General features: G+C 51.4%; 11 protein-coding genes across 11 annotated transcripts; 7 read left to right on the top strand and 4 right to left on the bottom strand.

The window, feature by feature from the left end:
• Window positions 1-131: 131 nt before the first annotated feature.
• PENARI_c022G07788 (putative proline utilization protein PrnX) lies at window positions 132-1,187 on the bottom strand (the record flags this gene model as incomplete). Its single annotated transcript, XM_022635410.1, has 1 exon — window positions 132-1,187. The coding sequence occupies one exon, from the start codon at window positions 1,185-1,187 to the stop codon at window positions 132-134; it is 1,056 nt and encodes a 351-aa protein (XP_022484696.1).
• A 449-nt stretch (window positions 1,188-1,636) lies between these two features.
• On the bottom strand, window positions 1,637-3,061 carry PENARI_c022G00594 (proline dehydrogenase family protein; the record flags this gene model as incomplete). The annotated part of the gene is made up of 1 exon (XM_022635310.1): window positions 1,637-3,061. One exon carries the CDS (start codon window positions 3,059-3,061, stop codon window positions 1,637-1,639), a length of 1,425 nt encoding a protein of 474 aa, XP_022484741.1.
• Window positions 3,062-4,454: 1,393 nt separating this feature from the next.
• PENARI_c022G10672 (uncharacterized protein) lies at window positions 4,455-6,389 on the top strand (the record flags this gene model as incomplete). The annotated part of the gene is made up of 6 exons (XM_022635445.1): window positions 4,455-4,674; window positions 4,727-4,879; window positions 4,937-4,949; window positions 5,004-5,113; window positions 5,168-5,970; window positions 6,027-6,389. 6 exons carry the CDS (start codon window positions 4,455-4,457, stop codon window positions 6,387-6,389), a joined length of 1,662 nt encoding a protein of 553 aa, XP_022484738.1.
• A 452-nt stretch (window positions 6,390-6,841) lies between these two features.
• Window positions 6,842-8,694, top strand: prnC (delta-1-pyrroline-5-carboxylate dehydrogenase prnC; the record flags this gene model as incomplete). The annotated part of the gene is made up of 3 exons (XM_022635381.1): window positions 6,842-6,982; window positions 7,041-7,148; window positions 7,204-8,694. 3 exons carry the CDS (start codon window positions 6,842-6,844, stop codon window positions 8,692-8,694), a joined length of 1,740 nt encoding a protein of 579 aa, XP_022484722.1.
• A 240-nt stretch (window positions 8,695-8,934) lies between these two features.
• On the bottom strand, window positions 8,935-10,076 carry PENARI_c022G04298 (sugar phosphate isomerase/epimerase family protein; the record flags this gene model as incomplete). Its single annotated transcript, XM_022635360.1, has 2 exons — window positions 8,935-9,594; window positions 9,684-10,076. The coding sequence occupies 2 exons, from the start codon at window positions 10,074-10,076 to the stop codon at window positions 8,935-8,937; spliced, it is 1,053 nt and encodes a 350-aa protein (XP_022484728.1).
• Window positions 10,077-10,598: 522 nt separating this feature from the next.
• On the top strand, window positions 10,599-12,152 carry PENARI_c022G03236 (6-phosphogluconate dehydrogenase, decarboxylating; the record flags this gene model as incomplete). Its single annotated transcript, XM_022635342.1, has 1 exon — window positions 10,599-12,152. The coding sequence occupies one exon, from the start codon at window positions 10,599-10,601 to the stop codon at window positions 12,150-12,152; it is 1,554 nt and encodes a 517-aa protein (XP_022484828.1).
• Window positions 12,153-12,477: 325 nt separating this feature from the next.
• PENARI_c022G09011 (S-methyl-5-thioadenosine phosphorylase) lies at window positions 12,478-13,552 on the top strand (the record flags this gene model as incomplete). Its single annotated transcript, XM_022635422.1, has 3 exons — window positions 12,478-12,505; window positions 12,588-13,097; window positions 13,161-13,552. 3 exons carry the CDS (start codon window positions 12,478-12,480, stop codon window positions 13,550-13,552), a joined length of 930 nt encoding a protein of 309 aa, XP_022484754.1.
• A 644-nt stretch (window positions 13,553-14,196) lies between these two features.
• On the top strand, window positions 14,197-17,322 carry PENARI_c022G09315 (TAPT1 family protein; the record flags this gene model as incomplete). The annotated part of the gene is made up of 1 exon (XM_022635424.1): window positions 14,197-17,322. The coding sequence occupies one exon, from the start codon at window positions 14,197-14,199 to the stop codon at window positions 17,320-17,322; it is 3,126 nt and encodes a 1,041-aa protein (XP_022484813.1).
• A 426-nt stretch (window positions 17,323-17,748) lies between these two features.
• Window positions 17,749-19,756, bottom strand: PENARI_c022G00463 (uncharacterized protein; the record flags this gene model as incomplete). Its single annotated transcript, XM_022635307.1, has 3 exons — window positions 17,749-19,067; window positions 19,217-19,643; window positions 19,697-19,756. The coding sequence occupies 3 exons, from the start codon at window positions 19,754-19,756 to the stop codon at window positions 17,749-17,751; spliced, it is 1,806 nt and encodes a 601-aa protein (XP_022484776.1).
• A 1,621-nt stretch (window positions 19,757-21,377) lies between these two features.
• On the top strand, window positions 21,378-22,643 carry PENARI_c022G02322 (NADH:flavin oxidoreductase/NADH oxidase; the record flags this gene model as incomplete). The annotated part of the gene is made up of 1 exon (XM_022635332.1): window positions 21,378-22,643. The coding sequence occupies one exon, from the start codon at window positions 21,378-21,380 to the stop codon at window positions 22,641-22,643; it is 1,266 nt and encodes a 421-aa protein (XP_022484817.1).
• Window positions 22,644-23,029: 386 nt separating this feature from the next.
• Window positions 23,030-24,114, top strand: PENARI_c022G07660 (uncharacterized protein; the record flags this gene model as incomplete). The annotated part of the gene is made up of 2 exons (XM_022635407.1): window positions 23,030-23,378; window positions 23,447-24,114. The coding sequence occupies 2 exons, from the start codon at window positions 23,030-23,032 to the stop codon at window positions 24,112-24,114; spliced, it is 1,017 nt and encodes a 338-aa protein (XP_022484708.1).
• Window positions 24,115-24,375: the final 261 nt, after the last annotated feature.

A 24,375-nucleotide genomic window follows, 5' to 3' on the forward strand; every position in this document is an offset into this window, starting at 1 on the left:
TAGCTAGTATGTTCTTAAAATGTAGTAGGCTAGAGGAATATATATCTATAGCTATGCATCGCAAGCACAAAATATATCCACAGACCTAGACAAGCAACCAATATAAACAATAAAACAAAAGCCACATATCACTAAAACCCAGCAACATGCGTCCCAAGTCCCATCTCAGCCCCAACATCAAGAACCTTCTTACCAACAACAAGATCCATCAACCCCATACCGACACACTTATAAACAACATTACAACCAGCAGGAACATCAACCGTCTCCTCCATAACCCCAGCCCTAGCCCCCAAAATATCACCCATTTCAACCAACTGCTCCTCCCCAACCTTCGCCTCAATCAACTCCCCAGCCTCCTCCAAACAAGCCGCCTTAGAATCAACATAAACCTTCCCCCCGGAAAGCAAAGTCCGGGCATCAACCTCTCGCATATGAGGTTTATAAGACCCAATCAGAGAAATAAACCGCTGCTTAGGCCTAGCCTCCAGAACCTCAAACCCGAAATTCGGCTGCACAGCAGGCGTACAGCTAAAGATAACATCCGCAGCACCAAGGACCTCCCCTAGCCTCTCCTCATAACCATCAACACCCTCCTTAGCAAGCGTATCAAAGACAACAGAAGGATACCGCCGTCTCAACTCATCAACCACATCCCTCTCATACTCTTCCAACCGCGTCCGCCCCCGATTAACAAACGTCACACGACGAATCTGCTCGGGGTACAACAACAACGCAAGCCTGGCATGCCACTCTGCCTGTCGGCCACACCCAAACACTACAACGTTATCCTTCCGGATAGTGGTACAACGCACGAATAATGTCATCGTCGCCAGCGCGGTGCGGAAAGCTGTTACTTCAGCTGCGGCGAGGAGACCTTGTAAGCGGCCCTCTGGGTTGAAGACGTTGATCACGCCTTGGATGCCGGACTCGCTGACTGTCACTACTTTTATGCCTGTTGTTTCGGTGTCGGAGACTGGCATGAAGATGCATGTGTTGTTTGCTTTTGTGGCGAAGACTGTGCGGAGGGGTTGGTGGATTAATTTGTCTGATGCCGGTGTTTGGGGGTTTTGTTCGCGGGTTATGGATACCAGGGCGTTGCTTAGGGTGCTTATGAAGGTTTGGCATTGGGATTGGGTTAGGCTGCGAAAGATGTGGGCGACATCTGGTTCTGAGAGGATGTGCATTTTGGTGGATGGTGAATGGTGGATGGTGAATGGTGAATGGTGGTTGTGTTGATGTTGATGTATTGGTTTGAGGTAAAAGAAAAGACCTGAGTGGTGATCTCCGAAAGTGATAGTTGCAGGGATCAGCTACTTAAAGGGAATTGCAGGTGTAGACAGCCAGATCATATCGGATGGTGCTTCCGAGCTATGAGGGGCAAGTCGATCCGGCGGGGACTACACTCGGAACATCTCTTCCCTTCGCACGATTCTACTCGATTACAACTTAATAGGACAGTTCAATATTGAAGATTGATATCATTGCTCATTATGGAAAATTCTCAAAACCAGAACGCCATTGAGGATGCACCCCAGCTATGCGCAGACATAAAGCACCCCGCGGGGGCTGATGCAAGGAGAGGCTAAAGCACTCTCCAGTTATAACAAGAAATCAGGAAAAATAATACTAGGATTTACTGGCTTCCACCGAAGCCGCAGCGACGCTTCAACTCGGCAATCATAGCGACCTGAGAGTCCTTGGTACGGCCAACAGCCTCAGTGTTCTCGACAGCACGACGGAGCAAGAAGCCCATGCACTCCTTGACGGAGCCCCAGGTCAACAGTTTGAAGACATTGGGAGCATTCATAGGGGTAGCACCGACGGTGGACTCGGCACTCTCAAATCCTTGAAGCAGCTCGCAGCTGACCTCATCGGCCATACCCTGGAGCTGAGCGTAGCTGAGGTCGACACCGTAGTCCTCATTGCGGGTGGCCTGCTCCATGCGCAGAGCGTGGGCCTTGCGGACAGACTCGCGGTTGTGGGTGGCGATGATGACGTTGACAGGAGGCAGTTCGGTGGGGGTTTCCTTGGTGGGGGGCTGGAGCATGGAGTTGTACTTGCGAGTGAGAAGGGCCTCGACGACTTCGTCGTAGCAGCGGTCGGTGTCTTCCTTCTCGCTCCAGATGACATGGCGGGGCTCGGTCTTCAGGTAGGCGCCGCGGACCAGCTTGACGCCGAGGGTGTATCCCTCGGCGCGCGCGATTTCGAGGTGCTTGGCCAGAGTGGCGGGGGTGGAGCGAAGGTAGGCCTGGTATGTGCCGTAGAAAATGGCGCGACCGGGGGTTTGCGAGTTGCAGTACTTCTGGTACTTCATGATCCAGGCTTCGATACCGGGCTGCACGGCCTGTTCCTCGGCGTCGACTAGCAAACGCACGCCGCGGGAGATGGCCAGGTCGCAGACACGCTGGATCGACTCGTCCATGAAGTCGGTGGGCATGGCCTGCTTCTGCAGAAGGCGGAGGGCATCGGTACCCATTCCAGTGAACTTGAGAGCAACGAAGTCTCCGGCCTGAGCCATGTCGACGGTGGCCAGAGTTCCATCGAGCCACATTTGGATCTCGGCCAGAGCAGCCTTGGCATCGTAGGCGGCATCGTCATTCTCGCCGACTAGGACCTCACGAGCATATCCGAGCAGAACACCGCGGCATCCAAGGTCTTTGATCTTGCGGATCGACTCCTGGACTTCGAGTTTGTTCTCGCCTGCGTTGAACTGCTTGTAAATGGTGTGCTTGACCAGCATGTTCAGCAACGGGTTCTTAGCAACATCCCAGAGGGCTGAGCGGGGGTGTGCCAATAGCGAAAGAGTGTAGATGCATGGCTTGAGAAGGAGAGTAGAAGATGAGACAGAGAGCACCAGCAAAGAGCGCAACACAGATGAGAGGGGCAGTTTAGCCAAGGGCGCAGCCAGCGCTTTGCGTGGTTGCGGAGGCGTGGATCGCGAAATCGGGTTCAAGAGACTGGTTGCGGCGACTGACGAGCGGGAGTTGTTTGTGCCGCTGACGAATCTCTTAGATTGGGCGGCCGCCTTAAGTGGCCGCATGGAAGATGCAGCTTTCATGGCTGTTTTATGTGAGGCGGGAGTGGTTGATATCTAGGTAGATGGGGAAGCAACGAAGGTGAAGGTATCCAAGAGATATTTGGTAAGGAAGGAGAAGAGCCACGGTTGAAAGGTGGCTGACTTGTAGATAAGTTATGTACATTTATTTGGAGCGTATTTGGAGGGCCGGTGGCAACCGCAAGGCACCGGTACGGTAACGGGGACCGGGAGAGCCACTTCAAGATCCTCACGAGGAACATTATGGAGAATACTTCAAGGTTATTGTGCTATCATAGATTTTCATTACTCATAATCTCTTCGAACCGAAACCCTTGAACGAACCCGGCAAGCCGGGCCTTTACCATGGCTTCAGGTACGATCGCGCCAGGACTTACAATCCAAGCATCCGTGCGAACGCACATCCTCAGACTCGTATTCGTTGCGCTTTAACTCATCGATCACAGTGAATATGGTCGGGCCGGGTTGATACTGCACGGACCACCGATAAGCACTGACCGGCCCGGTGCACTTCAGATTCTGCAGGCGCAGTGTCACGCGACTTGGGCCGGCTGGCAGTTCCGTTGTTGGACCTAAGTATGACAAAGAGAAACCTACAATCCCCGGCTTTTTTTTTGGACTTCCATGCACCTAGTGAATTAAAATGTGGATAGCCACCTGTTTACCCCAGATATCTGATTCCCCCAGACGATCCCACGTGATAACATTTCAAGGCGCCAGGTGTCGTCATCAGCCAATCGGAGAAGGCGCCAGTTTTCAATTTAAAGATATTCTCGAAGGACGCTAGAAGGCGCTAGTGGCATACCCGCCACCATTCACCACCAAGAAAGCCATTACACCATAGCATGACAATTCTGGTCCGGGGGAGATATGCTATCGGCTAAAATGTCGATAGGAAGCTCACCGAGACCAAGACTAGACCCGAAAAGCCCGTTGTGGGTCTGTTTAAGCGGGATCATCAATAGACAACTACTCGTGCGTCCCACAATGGCGCGCTTTTCTGTACACATGGTGTGCCTGATGAAGATGTTAATCCGAGACTTGGCTATCTAGAGCAAGCTTGCCCCGAGACAATGGTCTACCCCGCATTGGGACTGCCCTCTGACTTTTTCTGTCTACTGTACAGTATCAATTTGGGGTTCCTGTCCGGGGCGCATGATTGTAGATAGTTAATGCGAGATAAACGCTTCGGACATTGATTGGCGGGAGGTTATTGCTGTTTCAGCCTCGCGTATAGTTGCAACAATAAGCTTTGGTGCCTAGCATGTGCCATTATCTGAGTAGTCTCGCCCGGACTTTCATTGCTTCGAGATTTCCTCTCACTCTTCTCTTCTCATTCTCCCAGACAAGACTTTCCAACACTAATTCCGTGTCTTGTCAATATAACCTGCCTACAATGGGCGAGTACTCGCCCCCAGATCTCGAGAAGAGTCCTTATTCCACCTCACACGATGCAGCTCAACCCAAGCCCTTCCCCGGCGAAGTGGCCACTTTGCCTCCCTCCGATACTCACCGCGGTCTAAACTCTCGTCACATTCAATTCCTCGCCCTAGGTGGCTGCATTGGAACTGGACTTTTTGTCGGCAGTGGTCAGACACTGTCCACGGTTGGCCCTGGTGAGCATCTATGTGCGCGAGATGGGTTCGATGTAAATCTAACATGTTGCAGCTCCCTTACTCATGGGATATATTGCTATGTCCACAATTGTGTATTTTGTTATGAATATGCTAGGTGAAATGACCACCTACCTCCCCGTGCCCGGTGTTTCTGTGCCTTATTTCATTACTCGTTTTACGGAGCCCAGTTTGGGATTTGCTGTTGGTATGTTTTAACTCGGCTCAAGTGATTGCTCAAGTAGATGCTAACTCTTACGTTTAGGATGGAACTATTGGTAACTACTTCATCTTTGTGGCTGTATACAACACAAAGCTGATCAATGTCACAGGTATTCATTCTCTGTGCTTTTGGCATCAGAGGTCACCGCCGCAAGTCTAGTGATTGAGTATTGGCCGTCTCCTGTCAGTGTAGGAGTATGGATAGCAGTTATCCTCGTTGGTAAGTACTCACTACTTTAATCGTGTACATCTCCATCCTCTAACCAATGACCAGTCATTCTTATCCTCAACATCGTGGCAGTCTCCTGGTACGGCGAAGCCGAATTCTGGTTCGCATCCTTGAAAATTATCGCCATAATTGGCCTCATCATTTTGGGTGTTGTACTGTTCTTTGGCGGAGGCCCAAAGCATGACCGAGTAGGGTTTAGATACTGGAAAACCCCCGGCGCCTTTGCAGAACCATACCTTGTCCCTAACCGCAACAGCGGTCGATTCCTGGCATTCTGGACAGCATTGATCAAATCTGGATTCTCGTTTATTTTCTCCCCGGAATTGATCACCACCGCGGCAGGAGAGGCCACATCGCCCCGTCGCAATATTCCCAAAGCTACCAACCGCTTCATTTACCGACTGTTTGCTTTCTATGTCCTGGGATCCCTGGTGATTGGTATTATGGTGGCGTACAATGACAAGAACCTGCTGCAGGGAGTTGCTAGCGGTGAATCAGGCGCTGGTGCCAGTCCCTTTGTGATTGGCATTCAAAATGCCGGAATTGAGGGATTGAACCACGTTATTAATGCCGCGATTCTTATCTCGGCCTTTTCGTCGGGAAATTCATGGGTGTACGCTGGATCTAGAACGCTGTACTCGCTGGCGCGTGAGGGACAGGCTCCGAAGATCTTCACTAAGTGCACTAAGAACGGTGTTCCCTACTATGCAGTACTCGTCACTTGGGCGATTGGCCTGCTTTCTTTCCTCAACCTTTCCAGCTCGGGATCACAGGTGTTTTACTGGTTGACCAACATCACCACGGTTGGTGGTTTCATCTCTTGGGTTTTTGTCGGAGTTGCATACCTGGTACGGAATCCCCACTGATAGTAGCATACGAAATCAAATTACTAACTTTCGTCTAGCGATTCCGCAGTGCTTTGAGTTTCCACGGCCTGCTCGAGTCCCGGCCCTTCAAGACTCCCTTGCAGCCATACGGCGCTTATTATGCAATGTTCCTTGTGTCCCTGCTGGCCATCACGAATGGCTATGCAGTATTTTTCCCTGGACAGTTTACTGCGGCCAGCTTCCTAGTCTCCTATATTGTCTTTGTGATCTTTTTCATCTTGTACTTCTGTCATAAGCTGTGGTACAAGACTCCATGGATGACAAAGGCGTCAGATATTGATATCTTCACTGGAAAAGAAGAGATTGACCGATTGACTGAGGAGGAGATTGAGCCAATCCCACGCAACTTGTTGGAGAAAATTTGGTGGTGGATTGCATAGATCCGAGATATCAAAGATCTTGGTGGGTCTTTGAGTGGGGAACAGGAATGAATATGAGATAGCCTGACACAGGCCCAATAATCTTATCTTTCTACATGTATCTTTGTACAATCTTTCTATCTTTGCTTTGCGGGGCCTAACTCCTTGACTAATTGTATACAGTTGTAATGTCGAATGTGCCTGCTTGATTGTATACCCGGCACTGACTGTACGTCAATTCCGGCCCGGTTGTGCCACCCGGGACGCTTGCCGGCCCCATCTGATTGGCCAGCATATTCAATGCCCCACCGGACTCTGGTTGGAGCTATGAAGTGCAGGGGAGACCGGTAGTAGCCGGCCTACATCATACCCCGCGTGGACTTTTCTTCTCCAACTCAGCTCTTTTCTTCTCTCTTTTTAACATCTTTGAGCTCGGAATATTTGCAATCTTCATCTATTCCAGAAAAGCAATCATGATGCAATCTGCTCTTCTGCGCGCCCGCGCGCCCGTTTCGCGCGTGCAATCGCTCGCATGCCGCATTCCAAGCTCCAGCTCGCGTGCTATGGGCACCTATGCCACTTTCAAGGTTCCCCAGATCAACAACGAGCCTAATGTGAGCTTCATTTTCAAAGAAATTGATCGAATGCCGCCTCTGACAATCCGATGTTTAGAAACACTATATTCCTGGTTCTCCCGATCGCAAGGGCCTTGAGGACGCATTGGCCTCATACAAGTCCAAGGCACCTTTAAATGTGCCTCTGGTTGTTGCTGGCAAGGAGGTAAGCATTGGCTCTGTATATTGAAGAAAAACAACAGTTCTAACATGGAGTCCAGATCAAGAGCTCTCAGACTTTCACCCAGACTAACCCCGCTTCCCACGCTCCTCTGGCAACTTACTCCAATGCCTCCAAGGCCGATGTCCAGTCTGCCATTGACTCTGCTCTCGCAGCCCGCAAATCTTGGGCTAATACCCCCTTCGCCGAGCGTGCCAGCATCTTCCTGAAGGCCGCTGATTTGATCGCGACCAAGTACCGCTACGATATTATGGCCTTGACCATGCACGGACAAGGAAAGAACGCTTGGCAGGCTGAGATTGACTCCGCCGCTGAGCTCTGCGACTTCTTCCGCTTCGGTGTCAAGTATGCCGAGGAGCTCTACGCCCAGCAGCCCGCTCACCACGCTCCCGGCGTGTGGAACCGTCTTGAGTACCGCCCTCTCGAGGGTTTCGTCTACGCCATCAGCCCCTTCAACTTCACTGCCATCGGTGGTAACCTTGCTGGTGCCCCTGCTCTGATGGGTAACGTCGTCATCTGGAAGCCTTCGCCCTCGGCTATTGCCTCCAACTGGCTCGTTCACCAGATCCTCCTTGAGGCTGGTCTCCCCAAGGATGTCATCCAGTTTGTTCCCGGCGAGGCCGAGGAGGTTACCAGCACCGTCCTTAACAGCCGCGAATTCGCCGCTCTCCATTTCACCGGTAGCACCGACGTCTTCCGTATGCTCTACGGCAAGATCTCCCAGGGTGTGGCGGACGGCAAGTACCGTAGCTACCCTCGCATTGTTGGCGAGACCGGCGGCAAGAACTTCCACTTGGTCCACAAGTCGGCCGATGTGCGTAACGCCGCAGTCCAGACCGTCCGCGGTGCCTTCGAGTTCCAGGGCCAGAAGTGTAGCGCCACTTCCCGCGCCTACGTCGCCTCGTCCATTGCGGAGGACTTCGTCCAGCAGGTTGTCGCTGAGGTGCAGAAGATCCAGATCGGTGAGCCCTCCGAGTTCACCAACTTCTGCGGCCCCGTCATCCACGAGGGCTCCTTCAACAAGCTGGCTGGCGTCATCGATGAGGCCAAGAACGATCCCGAGCTCGAGCTCCTGGTTGGTGGGTCTTACGACTCCTCCAAGGGCTGGTACATCCAGCCTACCGTCTACCGCACCTCCAACCCGGACCACCCTCTCCTGTCCCGTGAGCTCTTCGGTCCCGTCCTGGTTTTGCACTCCTACAACGACGCCACCGAGGCCGACTTCACCAAGATTTGTGACAAGATCGACACCACTGGTAACTACGGTCTGACCGGATCCGTCTTCGCTCAGGACCGTGAGGCCATCCAGGTTGCTGATGAGGCCCTCCGCAATGCTGCCGGTAACTTCTACATCAACTGCAAGAGCACCGGTGCCGTTGTCGGCCAGCAGCCCTTCGGTGGTGCCCGTGCCAGTGGTACCAATGACAAGGCTGGCAGTGCCAACCTCATGTCTCGCTTCGTCAGCTTGCGCTCCATCAAGGAGGAGTATGTTCCTACATACACCGTTGCCTACCCCAGCAACGCCAACTAAAGGAGTGGATCCTACCCTTTTCAGTTGACATCGCATGCTTTATGATCTCATTGGCGTCAATCTTGCATCCCACCCGGCGTTCTTTCAAATTGTCTCTACAAGATTCCAAGGAATCTCAAATGTATCCATGTCTCAAAGACACCATTCCATGTATCAATTATTACCAGTCAAAAACAAAATCAGAGTTTATCATTCCATTCCACCCAAACACCTACCCCACCTCTCTCTCTCTTTACCCCCTCAATCCGTAGCACAATTCTTTAAAAAGGCCTGCATGTTCTTCATAGCCTTATTAGCAAATGACCCCATATCGTACTTCTTCCCAGTCCCCTGCGGCCCACTATCAAAAATCTCCATAGAAAACCACCCTCGGAACCCAGTCCTCAGAACAGCCCTAGCAACATCCTCAATAGGCAAATACCCGCCGCTATATGGCATAGGCCGATAATCGTGACTCCACCGACCCTTCGCTCTCAACCCACCAATGGTCTTATCCTCCAATGGCGGCGAAACCTTATACGCATCCGAGATCTGCAGCAGATAGATCTTATCCGCGGGCACCGTCCGAGCGAGCTCATCCATGCTCGCGTCAAACCGCTTCTTCAGCTCGGATTTCGATACGTCTTCCACTAGTCCTGAGGACGTGGTTGGGTCGGCCCATTCGCTGCCTGCTGTTTGGAATGTGTCGAGGCATAGACCGCAGTTTGGGCGGTCGACCGCTTGCACGATTTCCCATACGCTTTTCCAGTCAGGGGCGTGGGTGGACCAGCACCAGTTTTCGTAAGCGAGGCGGTATTTGCGTTTTGAGAGGATGTCTGAGAGGGTGCGGAGGTCGGAGATTATTTCTTCTTTGTTGCATTTGAAGTTGGGGTGTTCTTTGGGTGTATCTGTTGCTCCGACCTGTTTAAGATTTAAGATTTATTAGTCTGCGTCCTTCAACATTCTTGCCGGTGATACGCTATAACTTGAAAATGGCTGGTTATGTTTACCTGTAACATATCTGTCCCGACAACATCCATAATCTCCATCCAGCTTGTCGCACGGGCAAACGCCTCTTCCCGCTCTACCGCACCCTTACTCCAACCCTCGAAGTTCGAGAATGGCTGCAGCATCATGATTGATAGGTTGTTTGCTTTGCATAGCTTGCGGATGTCGCCTGCCACTGGGAGTAACTCGGGGTAGTTGTTTGGGGCGACTTGGCGGCCGAGGAATTGGGTGGCATATTCTAGGATGTCGGGGAAGGATAGCTCGATCGCTATGAAGCCGGCGGCGCTGATGGCTTCAAGTCTGCGAGGGAGTGTATGGGTAGGACTGCAACCGATTGAGCATGAGGCGTAGGAGAGGGGAATCTTTTGGAGGCTGTCAAAGGTGATTTGGAACATTTTTTGTTTCTTTTGTGTGTTGATCTATTCGGCGATTTGATTTGAGGTGCTCAAGATGCCAGTGCTCATGCTCAGGAATTCGAAGTTACTACCATTAGATAGATTTGCCTTGACCTATCTCTTTTTTGCCTTGCATGCTTCACTCGGTGTTCATTATAATCTAATGTTGTTCTTTTGTGGTCTGTAACGTCAGATCCATGTCATATCAGAACGACATCTACCTCAATTGGGTATTTCCAAACATTATAATCACCTCTTTTTGCCTGCCGTTGGGCGTTATACTGCCGTGGGCAAAATGAAGGCAATACAGAGTGGAAACTACTATCTGTGGCGTGTCTGACTACAAGTTGACGATATCCCGGAACAGAGCCCCGTTGCCACAACACGTTTGTTCAAGAAGAGCCAAAGTTGAGCTAGATATTTTTGAAGAATTTTATTTCGCTTGCGTGAGCGTTGATCCTTACCCACGAAGTATTCAAAATATAGTATCAACACGCAAAAACAATCACAACACCTAGCGCAATGCCGTCTCCCACCTCCCACAAGGGCATCAAAAGTATCGGCGTTGTCGGAGCCGGCAACATGGGCTCCATGATGACCCTCCGCTTCGCCGAGCTTGGCCTCGAAGTCTCAGTATGGGATGTTGAGAAAAAAAATGTCGACCAAGTCATGGACTACGCAAAGAGAGACCACAACATAAAAGGCCAAGTCCAGGGCTTCTACGACATCAATGAATTCGCCAAGAGCCTCGAGGGCAAGTCTGACCGGAAGCTGTTCATGTTCTCTATCACCCACGGTTCACCTGCAGATGAAGTTCTTCAGATGATCAAGCCCGATCTCACACACGGTGATATCATCCTCGACGGCGGAAATGAGAATTACCGCAGAACCGAGCGTCGTCAGAGAGAGTGCGAAGCTATTGGCGTCACCTGGATTGGAATGGGTGTTTCAGGTGGATATCAGTCTGCCCGACGGGGACCGAGTTTGTCCCCTGGTGGTGATGCCAAGGCACTTGAGCTTGTCATGCCTTTCTTGGAGTCGTACGCTGCGAAGGATCCTAAGACTGGCATGCCCTGCGTAAAGCGGATGGGACCCGGTGGCTCTGGGCATTTTATCAAGATGGTTCACAATGGCATTGAAGGTGGAATGCTCTCTACTCTTGCTGAAGCTTGGTCTTACATGCATGATGGACTTGGCATGGAGCATAGCAAGATTGGAGATGTGTTCGCCAAGTGGAACTCATCGGGTGAATTGCGAAACAACTACCTCGTTCATATTGGCGACAAGATCCTTCATACTAGGAGAACTCCGCAGGGCGACTACAAGGGTGAAGGTGCCAGTCGTGACGATGGATATGTGATCGACGATGTGCTTGACAAGGTTGTTCAGGATGATGACAACACTGAAGGTACACCACTTTGGTGTCTTATGGAGTCTGCTTCTCGTCATGTGTCCTGTCCCACACTAGCGGCTGCTCATTACCTGCGGATCTCCAGTGGCAATCGACTGGAAAGAGTGCGTGCTGCCAAGAAGTTAGAGATGCCCATGCCGAAACCAATTGAGGGAACTCGTGATCACACCGTCATCATTGAGAACCTGCGTCAAGCTGTGTACTGTTCCTTCCTGGCGTCGTTCTGTCAGGGCCTGGAGTTGATTTCTCGTGCTTCAATTGACGAGGGTTGGAACGTCAAGTTGGGAGACTGTCTCCAGATCTGGCGTGCTGGGTGTATCATCCAGTCTGACCACATTGCGGATCTACTGCAGCCAGCACTTGCAGCTAACAATGAACTCACGAATGCCAAGTTTGTCGATTCTGTTGCGCATGAGTTGCACCAGAACTTCCGTGGTTTGAAGGAAATTGTTATGGAAGGAACATATTCTGATCAGTATATTCCGGCGCTTTCGGCGACATTGGAGTATCTCAAGTATGAGGGTGGATTGAGTCTGCCAACCAAGTTCATGGAGGCTCAGATGGATTACTTTGGTGCTCACAGTTACAACAAGCCAGGCATTCCGGGTGAGGATCCCGGCCCTGTTCATAAGGGTCCTCATCATTATGAGTGGCTGCCGGCGTAAATCATGTGTGCATACCAAATTGTATTTACTCCAGAATGTTTATATTTCCTTCATCTGTTCAACTAGTCCTCCAAGTAGGTTGATCACTCTCCTGATCAACCAACAGTAGATCAGATTTATATAGATCACAGACACAAAGTGGCAAATGACAGCCTCAGGAACCGGCTGCACGTGGGTCGACTCCCAACCAATCGGAGACGGAGATTTGCCCGCAACATCTGAAAATTGATGGCGCAAGATGCGCAGGCTTTCAGTCTTTCGCTCCTTCTCTTCTATCTCCAAACCTTTCATCCGAATTGAATCTGCGAAGCAACTAGCCCGCAGGATGGCTTCTCTCCCCAACACCTACGAGGGTACGTAAACCTCCTCCTTTAGAAATTCTCCCTACCCCTCACCACCCCACCTTGCCAAAGCTGACGATTGCAAATCTGACAGGCCCTGTCGCAATCGCTGTCATCGGCGGAACTGGTCTGCGCGAGCTCCCCGGCTTCACCCAGGTTGCCTCACTGTCCGTCTCAACTCCCTGGGGCAACCCCTCCTCGCCCATCACCATCCTGCACCACGAGTGCAAGCACAATGGCAAGGTCGTCGCCGTCGCCTTCCTGAGCCGCCACGGCGCCCACCACCAGATCGCTCCCCATGAGGTTCCCGCCCGCGCCAACATCGCCGCTTTGCGCTCCATTGGTGTCCGTAGCATCGTTGCTTTCTCCGCTGTTGGCAGTCTCCAGGAGGAGATCAAGCCCCGCGATTTTGTCATTCCTGACCAGGTCATTGACCGCACTAAGGGTGTTCGTCCATGGACTTTCTTCGAGGGTGGTGTTGTCGCTCACGTTCCCTTCGGTGACCCCTTCGATGAGGGTATCGCCAAGGTGGTTCGCGAGTGCGGACACAGCCTTGAGGGTGACGGTGTTGTCCTGCACGACCGCGGCACTCTGGTCTGCATGGGTATGTTGTCCCCGCCCTGTTGATTATGTATCAGTATCACTAACCCTTTTTTGCTTTTTGTAGAGGGCCCTCAGTTCTCCACTCGTGCTGAGAGCAAGATGTACCGCTCATGGGGCGGCAGCGTGATCAACATGTCCGCTCTCCCTGAGGCCAAGCTCGCCCGCGAGGCTGAGATTGCCTATCAGATGATCTGCATGTCCACCGACTACGACTGCTGGCACGACTCCGCCGACGTGACTGTCGAGATGGTCATGGGTAACATGAAGTCCAACGCTGAGAACGCCCGCCGTTTTGTCACTTCTGTTCTTGACGCCCTGGCTGGCGACGAACACGCCGAGTTGGTCAACGCCAAGCACTTGGCTGGTGGTATCAAGTTCGGTGTCAGCACTCCCCAGGCCCACTGGAGCCCGGAGGCTAAGAAGAAGCTGGACTGGCTTTTCCCTGGATACTTCTAGATTTAGAGATGTTTCGTGCTGCGGCACGGTATATTTATGATTGCATTTATGCATTGTAGTTATGGCATAGATATGATTGAATAACGAGTCTGACATTTGATTACATATAGCTGCGAGGACTAGTTCCAAGGGCCGTCTGTAGTATTATTTATTTCTAGAGGCCAGCCGAGGTCTAAAAGCCCTGTGAAATACGGCTACGGATCTCTTGTCCTTTGTATCTTTGGCACATGTCCATCTCTACAATGGGCGCTGTTGTCACAGTTCCTATTTTGGACTAGCAGCCACGTGATCTCATCTGCCTGAGGCGGTGATAACGGCGCGGCGACCTGCCAGATAATCCGCCTTATCTTCCCCCAGACCCGAACATTGACAAGGGTTCGGAACAACCCTGATCGACAACCCTTTCCGATAATGCAAGCTGCACAAGCTCCTGCACCAGTACGGTAAACCACACTACAGCGATCGACAGCTCGGTCTCTTTGAACTCCCGTTCAAACAAAGCTCGACCAACCTGGGACCTTGACCGAACACGAATGATGCGTATGGGACATTCTTGTTCACTGTTGGTATGAGACGTGATACCCCGAGCTTGTCCACATCTTGAATCGGCCATTGGTTTGTTGCAAAAACTTGAAGCGGGCAAAATGAGTCCTACCGCGGAAAGCGAAGCTCTGTCAGGCCAGCAGAAGATGACGGAGAATGGCGTGGAAAGGCGGACGAACGGAAACACGAAGGCCGAGACACACCTGAGCTCCCATGATCTAGAGAACGAACGGAATGAGACGGGCGCTTCAACAACATCGTTCAACGGCGTGCCTGGCGAACGCCGAATCGATCATGACAATGGGATAAAGGAGCGACGGGCATACCATGCGAATGGTCATTCCGAACGACGCTTTTCCGGTGCGCAAAAGATGGCAGATTCTGGATCGCCGGAGCAGGGCCTCGGTATCCTTGTTGAACAGTCGCCCGATGACGGGAAGGCCCCTGGTCGATTATCCGTCGTCGATGTCTACGATGGATCACAGACTAAGGCTATTCTAGCTGAGCTGTCTGATGATCTGCAAAACAGACCGTCCGATGATAAGGAAAAAGTCATGAAGTTGTCTCCTGAGAAGATTCAGGAACTCACGTCTTCGCCAGAGTCGATACCCTACCGTCCTGCAGCACCGGAAACGAACACCGGTCGACGAGTGGTGTCTGACAACCCCCATGGGAACAGCTCCTTCGCGCGATCTGAAATACCAGAATTTGTACTTCAGTCTCTTGGCGAGAAACCATCTTCCTCTGACGGGCTGCTAAAACATCGGCCTACCAAAGACCTGCTAGTAGATGCCTCTGCGCCGGCGAGTCCGGTCTTCCCACGGAACATTCAGAACCCGCCTGTGCGCAATCGCCCGCACCCATCACGGACGGTTTCAACCCCTAGCTCTTCGCGCCGTCAACCACCTTCCACACCCAACAACGATAGGCTGGCCCACACATGGACATCACGTTCGAAACAGGATAAACTCGCGCCGGAACGCGACCTGAAGAGCCACCTCATGGCATCACCTCAGATCATCGAAACACCTTTGTCCCCGACCGTGCCATCGTCCATTCCGTTGCCTCCAGTTTCGCTGCCAACATATCTTCAACTTGAGCTTGCATCTGGCCGGCCTTCGCCATTATACATTCATCGCCCCGCATCGAACGAGTTCCCATATGAATCATCCCGTGTGAAGATTGAGAGGCTCATGAACTTTCTCATGCTCCCTCCGATGTTGGAGCAGGTGCTTTGCTTTGGAACTTTGGCCTGTCTTGATGCATGGCTGTACTCCTTCACAATCATGCCTTTGCGGTTCATCAAGGCTGTCTATATTCTTGTCGAATCATGGATCATGAATTTGGTCGCTGAGATCCGGTTTATTTGGAAGTTCGTCCTCAGCGGAATTGGACGAGTCTGGCGCAGAAGGAACCTAGCTTCCAAAGAGGAGCAGCTTGAAAGACGCGGAAGTGAACCGGATGCCACCCCTCGCCTACCTCCAGGCTCTTCTGCGGGGCCAGAAGCAATGGCGACGGCGACGGATAGAGACCCTCGGCAGCTCCAAGCAGAGCCAAAAAAGAAACATCGCACCTCTGAATCCCGCAGGCTTAATCACAGACGAAAGAAGTCTATGCCGTCCGCGCTGCTTCCTGATGACAAAGCCGATATTCTGACAGGCTTGCTTATGATAGCCACATGCTGTGTTCTGATGTACTTTGACGCCAGTCGAATGTACCACTGGATTCGTGGACAAGCTGCTATTAAGCTCTACGTGATCTACAACGTGTTGGAGGTCAGCGACAGACTCCTTGCTGCGATAGGTCAGGATGTTCTTGAGTGTCTCTTCTCGCGGGAGGCTCTCGAGCGCCGTCCTGATGGCCGAAGCAAGGTTATTCGTCCATTCTGGCTGTTCCTCTTGGCATTGGTTTACACAGTATCACATGCCACTTCACTCTTCTACCAGGTTATGACGCTCAACGTCGCTGTGAACTCGTATTCCAACGCCTTGATCACGCTGCTGCTGTCGAATCAGTTTGTCGAGATCAAATCTACTGTCTTCCGGAAGTTCGAGAAAGAGAATCTCTTCCAGCTTACTTGTGCAGATGTCGTGGAACGATTCCAACTATGGCTGATGCTTACTATCATCGCTTCACGTAATATCGTGGAGACAGGCGCCTTCAATTTTATCGGAAGCTTTGGTCTTGGATCTAGTCTATCTGGTCAGCCTTCCACAAGTACCAACAGCACACCTTTGTCTACGCCTCCGCGTACTGCGTCCTCCATCTTGCCTCAAGCGTTCACGTTCTTCCCTTCCTCCATCTTGTCCTCACTAAACAGCGTGAACTCCTTCATCCCAACCTTGGCACAGGTACTTGGTCCATTCCTGGTCGTGCTAGGCTCCGAAATGCTGGTGGATTGGTTAAAGCACGCCTACATCAACAAGTTCAACAACAACCGACCCGCCATCTACGGTCGTTTCCTGGACGTTCTAGCGAAAGACTACTACACCAACGCCTTCGGTGAACAAAACCTCACCCGCCGCATCGGGCTGCCAGTCATCCCTCTGTCCTGCCTCTTCTTCAGAGTCTCAGTACAGACCTATCAAATGTTCCTAGCAGCCCTCCTCCCCCAACACCCCTCCTCAACAGCAATGGAAGCAACATCCCTCTCATCAATCCACGACCACTACGCCCCATCCCCTATCCCATCAGCACCCCCAATAACATTCGCGACTCTTTTCCCCGCCTCAGCCGCCCACGTCAGCGCCTTCTTCCGAACCCTCCTCGAAAACGCAATCCCATCTCCGGCACAATCAGTCCACATCTTCACTGCCGTCCTCCTGCTAACCGGATTCGTCGTCCTCCTCATTCTCAAACTCCTCCTGGGAATGGTCCTGCTCGCCTTTGCGCGCTCGCGCTATAGGAAGATTAAGGGTCTCGAAGCTGACTCTAATAAACACTCCTCCCACTCCTCCCACCACCATACCGGAAATGAACAACCGGCTGCACCCCGCGCCCGCGAGTTCTCTGTCGAGGGTAGCCAGCGCGTTGGGGGATGGGGGATGGTTGAAGTGGGCGAGGAGAAGCGTCGGTTGATTTATGCCGATGATCCTGATGGGTTGCGCCGTTTAAAAGAGAAGGAGGAAAAGAAGGAGAAGGAGGAGAAGGACAAGATTGATAAAGACGGGGAGCTTAATATCGATCATGTACAGCGGTATGAGATGATTGCGAAGAAGATATGGTGATGGCTGTTTGTTCTGGTGATGGGACCTGGACTTGGTTTGTTCTCTTGGACGTGCATTTAATCTCTGGGCATCTGGGATGTCTGTTGTATAGATGTGTATAATATCAAGATTTTCATTAATTTGCATTTATACGTGTTTCACGGTATGATGGTCTATAGGGGCGAGGAGCAATTTCTGGATCTACCCTACACCATACAATCAAAAAGCCAAACGAGTGGATAAGAGATAAAAGATCAATCAATTCATATCATAGGAACAAAGCTGGAAAAAAAGGATATCAAGTGAAAGGGTATGTACAGAATCCCGAGTCATAAGTATAAACAAGTGATCCAGTCATCAAGAGCCAGCTCTCTAGTTTTTCATCATAACAAAAAAAGAAAACCCATCGTCGTACGGCTAGATAGGTTTTATAAAACGCGAACCATCTCAATACTGATGGGTATTGGATCGGTTAAAAGAATGTCCAGGCGGAGCCCGGTGCATAGCAGACGGCGACGCAGTGTTCGCCCGGTTGAAGTTATACCCAGCAAGCGCGGGAGGCCTCTGAGTGCGATTCTGGGGCTGGGGGGTCTGACTAGGCATTGGTGGGTTAAAGGCTGCGTAGCCGCCGTTTTGGGGTGCAGGGGTTGCCGAGGTCATGGGCGTGTATGTCCGTGATGGAGGCTGGACGGGTGTCTGTGTTTGGGGTGGTGGTGTTGCACGGTAACTTGCCGGAGTCATGGAGCGTCCGTATGGAGCGGGTGTTGAGCCGGTGCTGGCTGGCGTATATGATCGTGCGGAGTATGGATCCTGCGCGTAGTATGGTGACTCGTGCGCTTCGTAGTTGTCTTCGGCGTAGATGTCTCGTGACGGACCGTAGGGGTCGTAGTGCGCGGGTGTGTGCGAGCGGTGGAAGTAATCGTCTGACTGCGTGGCGTCCGGTGAAGTGTAGTCTGGTGCTGGGGTGAACGCCTGGTATGGGCGAGAGTGGGGTGTGTTCTGTCTTGGTGGGACGTTGGATGGCAATGGGGGGACTGGGGGAGCCGGTGAGTTTTGCCGGTCGAGGGGGCTGTAACCCATTGTTGCTGCGTTGCCTGTCAGGGAAGCTGATTCCGACATCGCCGAAGACTGGGTTGTGCTTCGGACTAGGGGTGGTTTGGTGTCGAAGTCCAAGTTTGGCAGTGTTGGGTACTGTTCCGGGGTTGCTGCCGAGTTCGATCGGGTATAAGGCGGCAAGGTTGTTGCAGTGGTGCTCCGCGATAGGGTAGTCACAGAGAAGGCGGGTGCCTTGTCGCCAGCTATAGACGGCAGAGTCGGTTTCGAATCGGAGCTCATCAGACTGGGCTGGGTAGGGGTCCGGTTCTGCAATTTGAGCCCCTTTGCCAGTGCCTTGTTGTTCTTGCGATGCACGATACGCTTCAGACGCTGACCAACCTTGCGACGGCAGTATGTTGAAAGAGTACCGTCCTCGGCTGGGATATGATGAAACAGGAAGATCAGGTAGAGTACGATTGCCGAGATCAATTTCAGGACGGAGAGCACCCAGATGACCAGTGTGAACAGCATACCGAACAGGACCACAGCCTGAAGGTTGTTGTCTTCAGCTAGGATCTTGATATTGTTGAAGAATTGTGAGGCCCCAGAGCTGCCATCATCCTTTGCTGCGTTTTCGCCGCCAGGGAGAAGATCCATCTGCATGACCGAGTAGAGTGTGATAGCATTGATGACTTGACGTGGACCATCCGCAAAGACGGTGTTCATCCAGACTAATGATTCGGTCAGCATTTCAAACTTCAGGGTGTATTGTTTCCCGAGATCAAAAGGCGCATGGAACATGCAACATGCGAAGAAATGAAACGAAAGTATGTGACCACAAAGTGCGAGAAGAATGATAAGAAACAAGAAGTAGACTCACATTGAAAAGAAAAGTGCGCATAGAGAGCAACATATTCAGCTGCCTTCCTGTCCTTGGTCAATTCCGCAAAGACAAGGAATCTCCTCCATCCACGACCCTGCTTGCCAAGCCGGAAACTCTGTATACGAACGGCAAGCGGGTCAAGGAAACTGCGAGTAATACTACCGGAGCGCATAGCCCGAACGGCATGGATCCATCGGTAGACCAAGATAACGAACGAAGCGATAATGCACGCGGCAAAGATCCATCGCGAGATATGGAACGGAATGGCGGGCTCAACTCGGCCAGCCCATCGCGAGAAGGCGAGCAGATTGACTGCAGTGAAGACGTCGACACCGTAGACGGCGAGGGATATAATAAGGAATACCCATAGGAAGAAGTACGAGAAGGGAGTCCAGCAAGACTCGGATTTGAAGTCGTCGAGGTTCTGGGCGCATGTCAGTATACCGAGCCCATTCATATTTTCCTTTGTTGACTTACCACATAGTCCCACTTCTCCTCCATTGCGGCAGCTTTCTCGCGGTCTCCGGAGCAAAACATCGTGTAGTAGACCTGGTCCTGCCAGGGAGCGACCAGGCGTCAGACGAATGGCAAGATCACGGAAGCTGAGAAGTCGACTTCCTCGGGCCAGCCGGGCAAAGTCGTAATCAGTGTCAAAATGAGGCGTGTGAGGGAAGTATCGCACGAGGTCGAGCTGGGCGAAAAGAGCGACAGAGCGATCGAGAGTGATTTCTTAACCGCGTGAACGGCGCATAACTGCGCGAGGCCAGGGCGATATGTCAGAAGTCGAGGGCAAGGCTGTACGTGTCAATGAGCGCCTATGTTTCAGTAGTGCATTGAGTTCAATGCACATTGAGAGCCAAGATCGGCGATCCCTTTGTTGCCAAGAAAGGGGGGAGGCGGGAGGTCAAGTGCCGGAGTGTGGAGAAAGAATGTCTGGTACGTAATTAAACGACTGGAATGAATGAATGAATGAATGGAATCCCCAGGGCTGTCGAAAGAATGGAGGTTGGAAAGGGGAGAAAGGCGAAACAGGGAGCTTGGCAGGGGTGGAGAGGCGCGATATGCACTTTAGGGCTGACGGCTTGGCTTTTGATCGCCTAATAATCTTGGGCTAATGGTCTTTTGTTCCCTTCTATTTGACTCTATTTTAGAATCTCCAATTGATATTTCTTTTTCAAGACTCCAAACTATTAATATTTACCCTGCCCTGGCCCTTCACATATCACACATTTCCGAAACAAACACGGGGGGCAATTTAAGGGTCTTATCTCACTGGTCCAGCACGCGCCCGAGGAGGGTCCCTACTTAAGCGCTTCTCCACTTGAATCTTGATAAAGAATTGCATGTATTCCCTTTGAGAAATGGACAAGAAAACAAGAAAGAAATCGGTAGCGAGGAGGAAGATAAAAATGAAGGCAGATACAGTAGTATGAAAAAAATAAAAAAGTGTAAAGTTAGACCAATATACATGCCCGAATTTCCTGCAGACTGGGAACCAATACTTCTAGGCGCTGTACTTAACCGCTCTCATGTTTCAATGAGACGTCGTCAGCCTTTGAAGTCTGCTAGGATATGTTGATTCAGCTAAGTATAGCGAGGCTGAAACTGCGAGTAGATAAACAAAGTTCTGCCTGAGGCAGTAATAACACCTGATATTTCAGGCGTCACTATCCTCTCTCCCGAGGTCTTTTAACTCAACCCCGCTAGTACATGTACTTCCGCTCCCTTCAACGCCAAAGTTGGCCATTTTAAGGCAATGCCCAGGATTTTGGAAGTTGACCTGTTCCAGGTCTCACCTCACCTCAGCACTAACCGACCCTACATTCAACACACAGCGAGTGGCATGTTTATATGATTTAGGCTCAATGCCCAAATCCCCCACCTTTCCAAGAGATGACAAGATTGAGAAATCAAGTCGATGATTGCCGAGGGACCATTATTGGTGAATACCACCTACCCCCCAATGGTGACGTCGATCACTCGCAACTCGGAAGTGCAGCGCGCAGACCGCATTTATAATCTGGTGGAGGTGCAACCCACTCTTGCATGAAGTATAGCATCATACAGCCGACTTATAAAGAGCTCCCCATTTCCTTCATTTCATACCATCCCCTCAAAAGTACACATATAAACATTCATATATCCAATTCCCCTCACCATGCCTTCACCAGACATCCCCAACAAAGCAGCCGAAGGCATCTCCTACTACACCCCAGCCCAAATCCCGCCAGCGGGATCCGCAGCAATCCCCCAATCGGACGGTACCCAGCCACCAAAGCTATTCCAGCCCTTCAAAGTCCGCGACGTAACATTCCACAACCGAATCGGCCTGTCCCCACTATGCCAGTACAGCGCCGACGACGGCCACATGACCGACTGGCATATGGCGCACCTAGGCGGGATCGCACAACGTGGACCAGGATTTCTTACGGTAGAAGCGACCTCCGTCCAGTCAAACGGGCGAATCACACCGGAAGACTCCGGACTCTGGAAGGACTCGCAGATCGCGCCGCTCCGCCGCGTCGTAGAATTCGTGCACAGCCAGAGCCAGATTATCGGTGTTCAGCTTGCCCATGCTGGTCGCAAGGCGAGTACTGTTGCGCCTTGGCTTAGCAAGGCTGATACGGCTACTGCGAAGGTTGGTGGGTGGCCCGATGACGTTAAGAGTCCTGGGAATGTGCCTTTCCATGCGAATTTCCCGACGCCGAAGGCTTTGACGTTGGCTGAGATTGAGACTTTTAAGAAGGATTGGGTTGCTGCTGTGAAGCGGGCTCTCAAGGCTGGTGTGGATTTTGTGGAGATTCACAATGCTCATGGGTACTTGCTTATGAGTTTCTTGTCGCCGGCTACCAATGACCGTACTGATCAGTATGGTGGGAGCTTTGAGAATCGCATTCGGCTTTCCTTGGAGATTGCTCAGTTGACCCGCGACACTGTCCCGGAGGGTATGCCTGTCTTCTTGCGGGTCTCCGCTACGGACTGGTTGGAAGAGGTCATGCCGGATAAGCCGTCCTGGCGCGTGGAAGACACGGTCCGATTCGCGAAGGCGCTGGCTGATAGTGGGACTGTTGATGTGCTGGATATCAGCAGCGGTGGCAATCACGAGCAGCAGCATATTCATGCCAAGCCTGCTTTCCAGGCGCCGTTTGCTATTGAGGTGAAGAAGGCTGTTGGTGATAGGATCAAGGTTGGCTCGGTCGGCATGATCAGTTCCGCTTCTTTGGCCAATTCTCTGCTAGAGAAGGACGGATTGGACTTTGTGCTTGTCGGCCGCGGATTCCAGAAGAATCCCGGTCTGGTTTGGGCTTGGGCTGAGGAGCTTGAGGTGGATATTTCCATGGCTAACCAGATTAGATGGGGCTTTGCCAGTCGGGGTACTGGTGGTGGCCCTTACTTGCATAACAAGAAGGAGGGTAAGCTTTAGAGGCTACTTTTGTAGATAACTTCGCGTACTTACATTGGATCTGAATTATGAATCATGTGTTTCTGAATCTATGTTGAATACTCTAGCTTGACGTGCCAAACTCTGGAGCTTGCGATATCACTTGCGAAATTGACAGTCCCAGTGTGACTTTATTGACAGTAGGACTATACTTGAAATTTACCCATACAAACATCGCTTTCTGCTTAGAAATCGATTTCCAAGTCATTCAAGATGATTCCACTCCCACGGACGAAAACATCGCACCGGCTCAGCCGGCCGAAAAACGGACTGATCAAATGATCTCATCTATAAAACACCCTCCCCCCGCAGCAACAAAATTGAACTTCAAAGCCCTCATATTTTCCTATTGGATTCTAAATCAAACGATGGTATCTCTACCGGATGTCCAATCCTCAAACGACCAAATCGCCGAACTCCCAGCAGGCCTAGTCGCCGTCTTCGTGGGAGCAACAAATGGCATCGGCGAAGCAACCCTAAAAGAATTCGCACGCTCAGCCAAATCCCCTCGGGCATACTTCGTCGGCCGCTCGCAAGAAGCTGGCAATCGCATCACGGCCGAATGCCGACAGCTAAACCCAGAAGGCGAATACCTCTTCATCAAAGCAGATTTGAGCCTCATTCGCAACGTCGACGAAGTATGTCGCGAGATCAAAAGTAAAGAGAAGGCCATCAACTTGCTTTTCCTCAGTTGTGGGAGTGCCCGGTATGGTTTCGGTAAGTACAAGTACTACCTCCAGCCCAAATACAGTGAAATAAAACACCTTCATACTAACGCTCCACAGATACTCCAGAAGGTCTCCATATCATGCTCGCAACACAATACTACGCGCGCATCAGATTCACAATGAATCTTCTCCCGCAACTAAAAGCAGCGACCGCCGTCCGGCGCGTCGTGAGCGTTCTAGCAGGCGGGCACGAAGGACCAATCGATGAGAATGACTTCCAAGCGAAGAAAATGAATATCCTAAGTCTGCGGGGACATGTCGTGTCAATGACCGATATGGCGTTCGAGAGTCTAGCCGCACAAGCACCTGAAGTGAGCTTTATCAATGATTATCCTGGCGCAGTCAAGACGGGTCTTCATCGGGAAGCTGAAGGGTTTCTGATGTGGCTTCTGGTATTGGTTATGGCTATCATTGGGCCTTTGATTCATATTCCTATCAAAGAGTCCGGGGAGAGGCATTTGTTTTTCGCGACGAGTGCCAAGTATCCGGCGCGTTTGGGGGATGATGCTTCTGGTGTTCCTTTGGTTGATGGGGTTGAGGTTGCGAGCGGTATTGACGGTGAGGTTGGGAGTGGGGTTTATAGTGTTCATTGGTCTGGGGCGCATTCTGGTGAGAAGGTCGTAAGGTTGTTGGATTCGCTTCGGGGGCAGGCGATGGTGCGGAAGGTTTGGGAGCATACTGTTGGTGAGTTTGAGAGGATTACGGCGGAGGCGGAGGTTAGGTGACATATATCGTTGTCGTGCATTGTACATCGTTTGTCGTTCGAGGATCTACCTCCTTAAACAGGGATTTTGATTGGCTCGGAGTTCTCATCGTGCATTTTCTACACCATATTGCATATTTATGCTTCACAACTTCCAAATAATATGTGAATCAAACCTGAAAAGTCGAGATGTAGTGATGTCATGGCCCCTAAGCTGCAAGTATGGGTTGATAAAATCGCAGAAATACAGTCAGCTCTCAAGTTGCCGATGTTAACACGTGGA

The sequence above is a fragment of the Penicillium arizonense genome (assembly GCF_001773325.1).
Source record: "Penicillium arizonense strain CBS 141311 chromosome Unknown PENARI_contig022, whole genome shotgun sequence".
Classification (NCBI taxonomy): Eukaryota; Fungi; Ascomycota; class Eurotiomycetes; order Eurotiales; family Aspergillaceae; genus Penicillium; species Penicillium arizonense.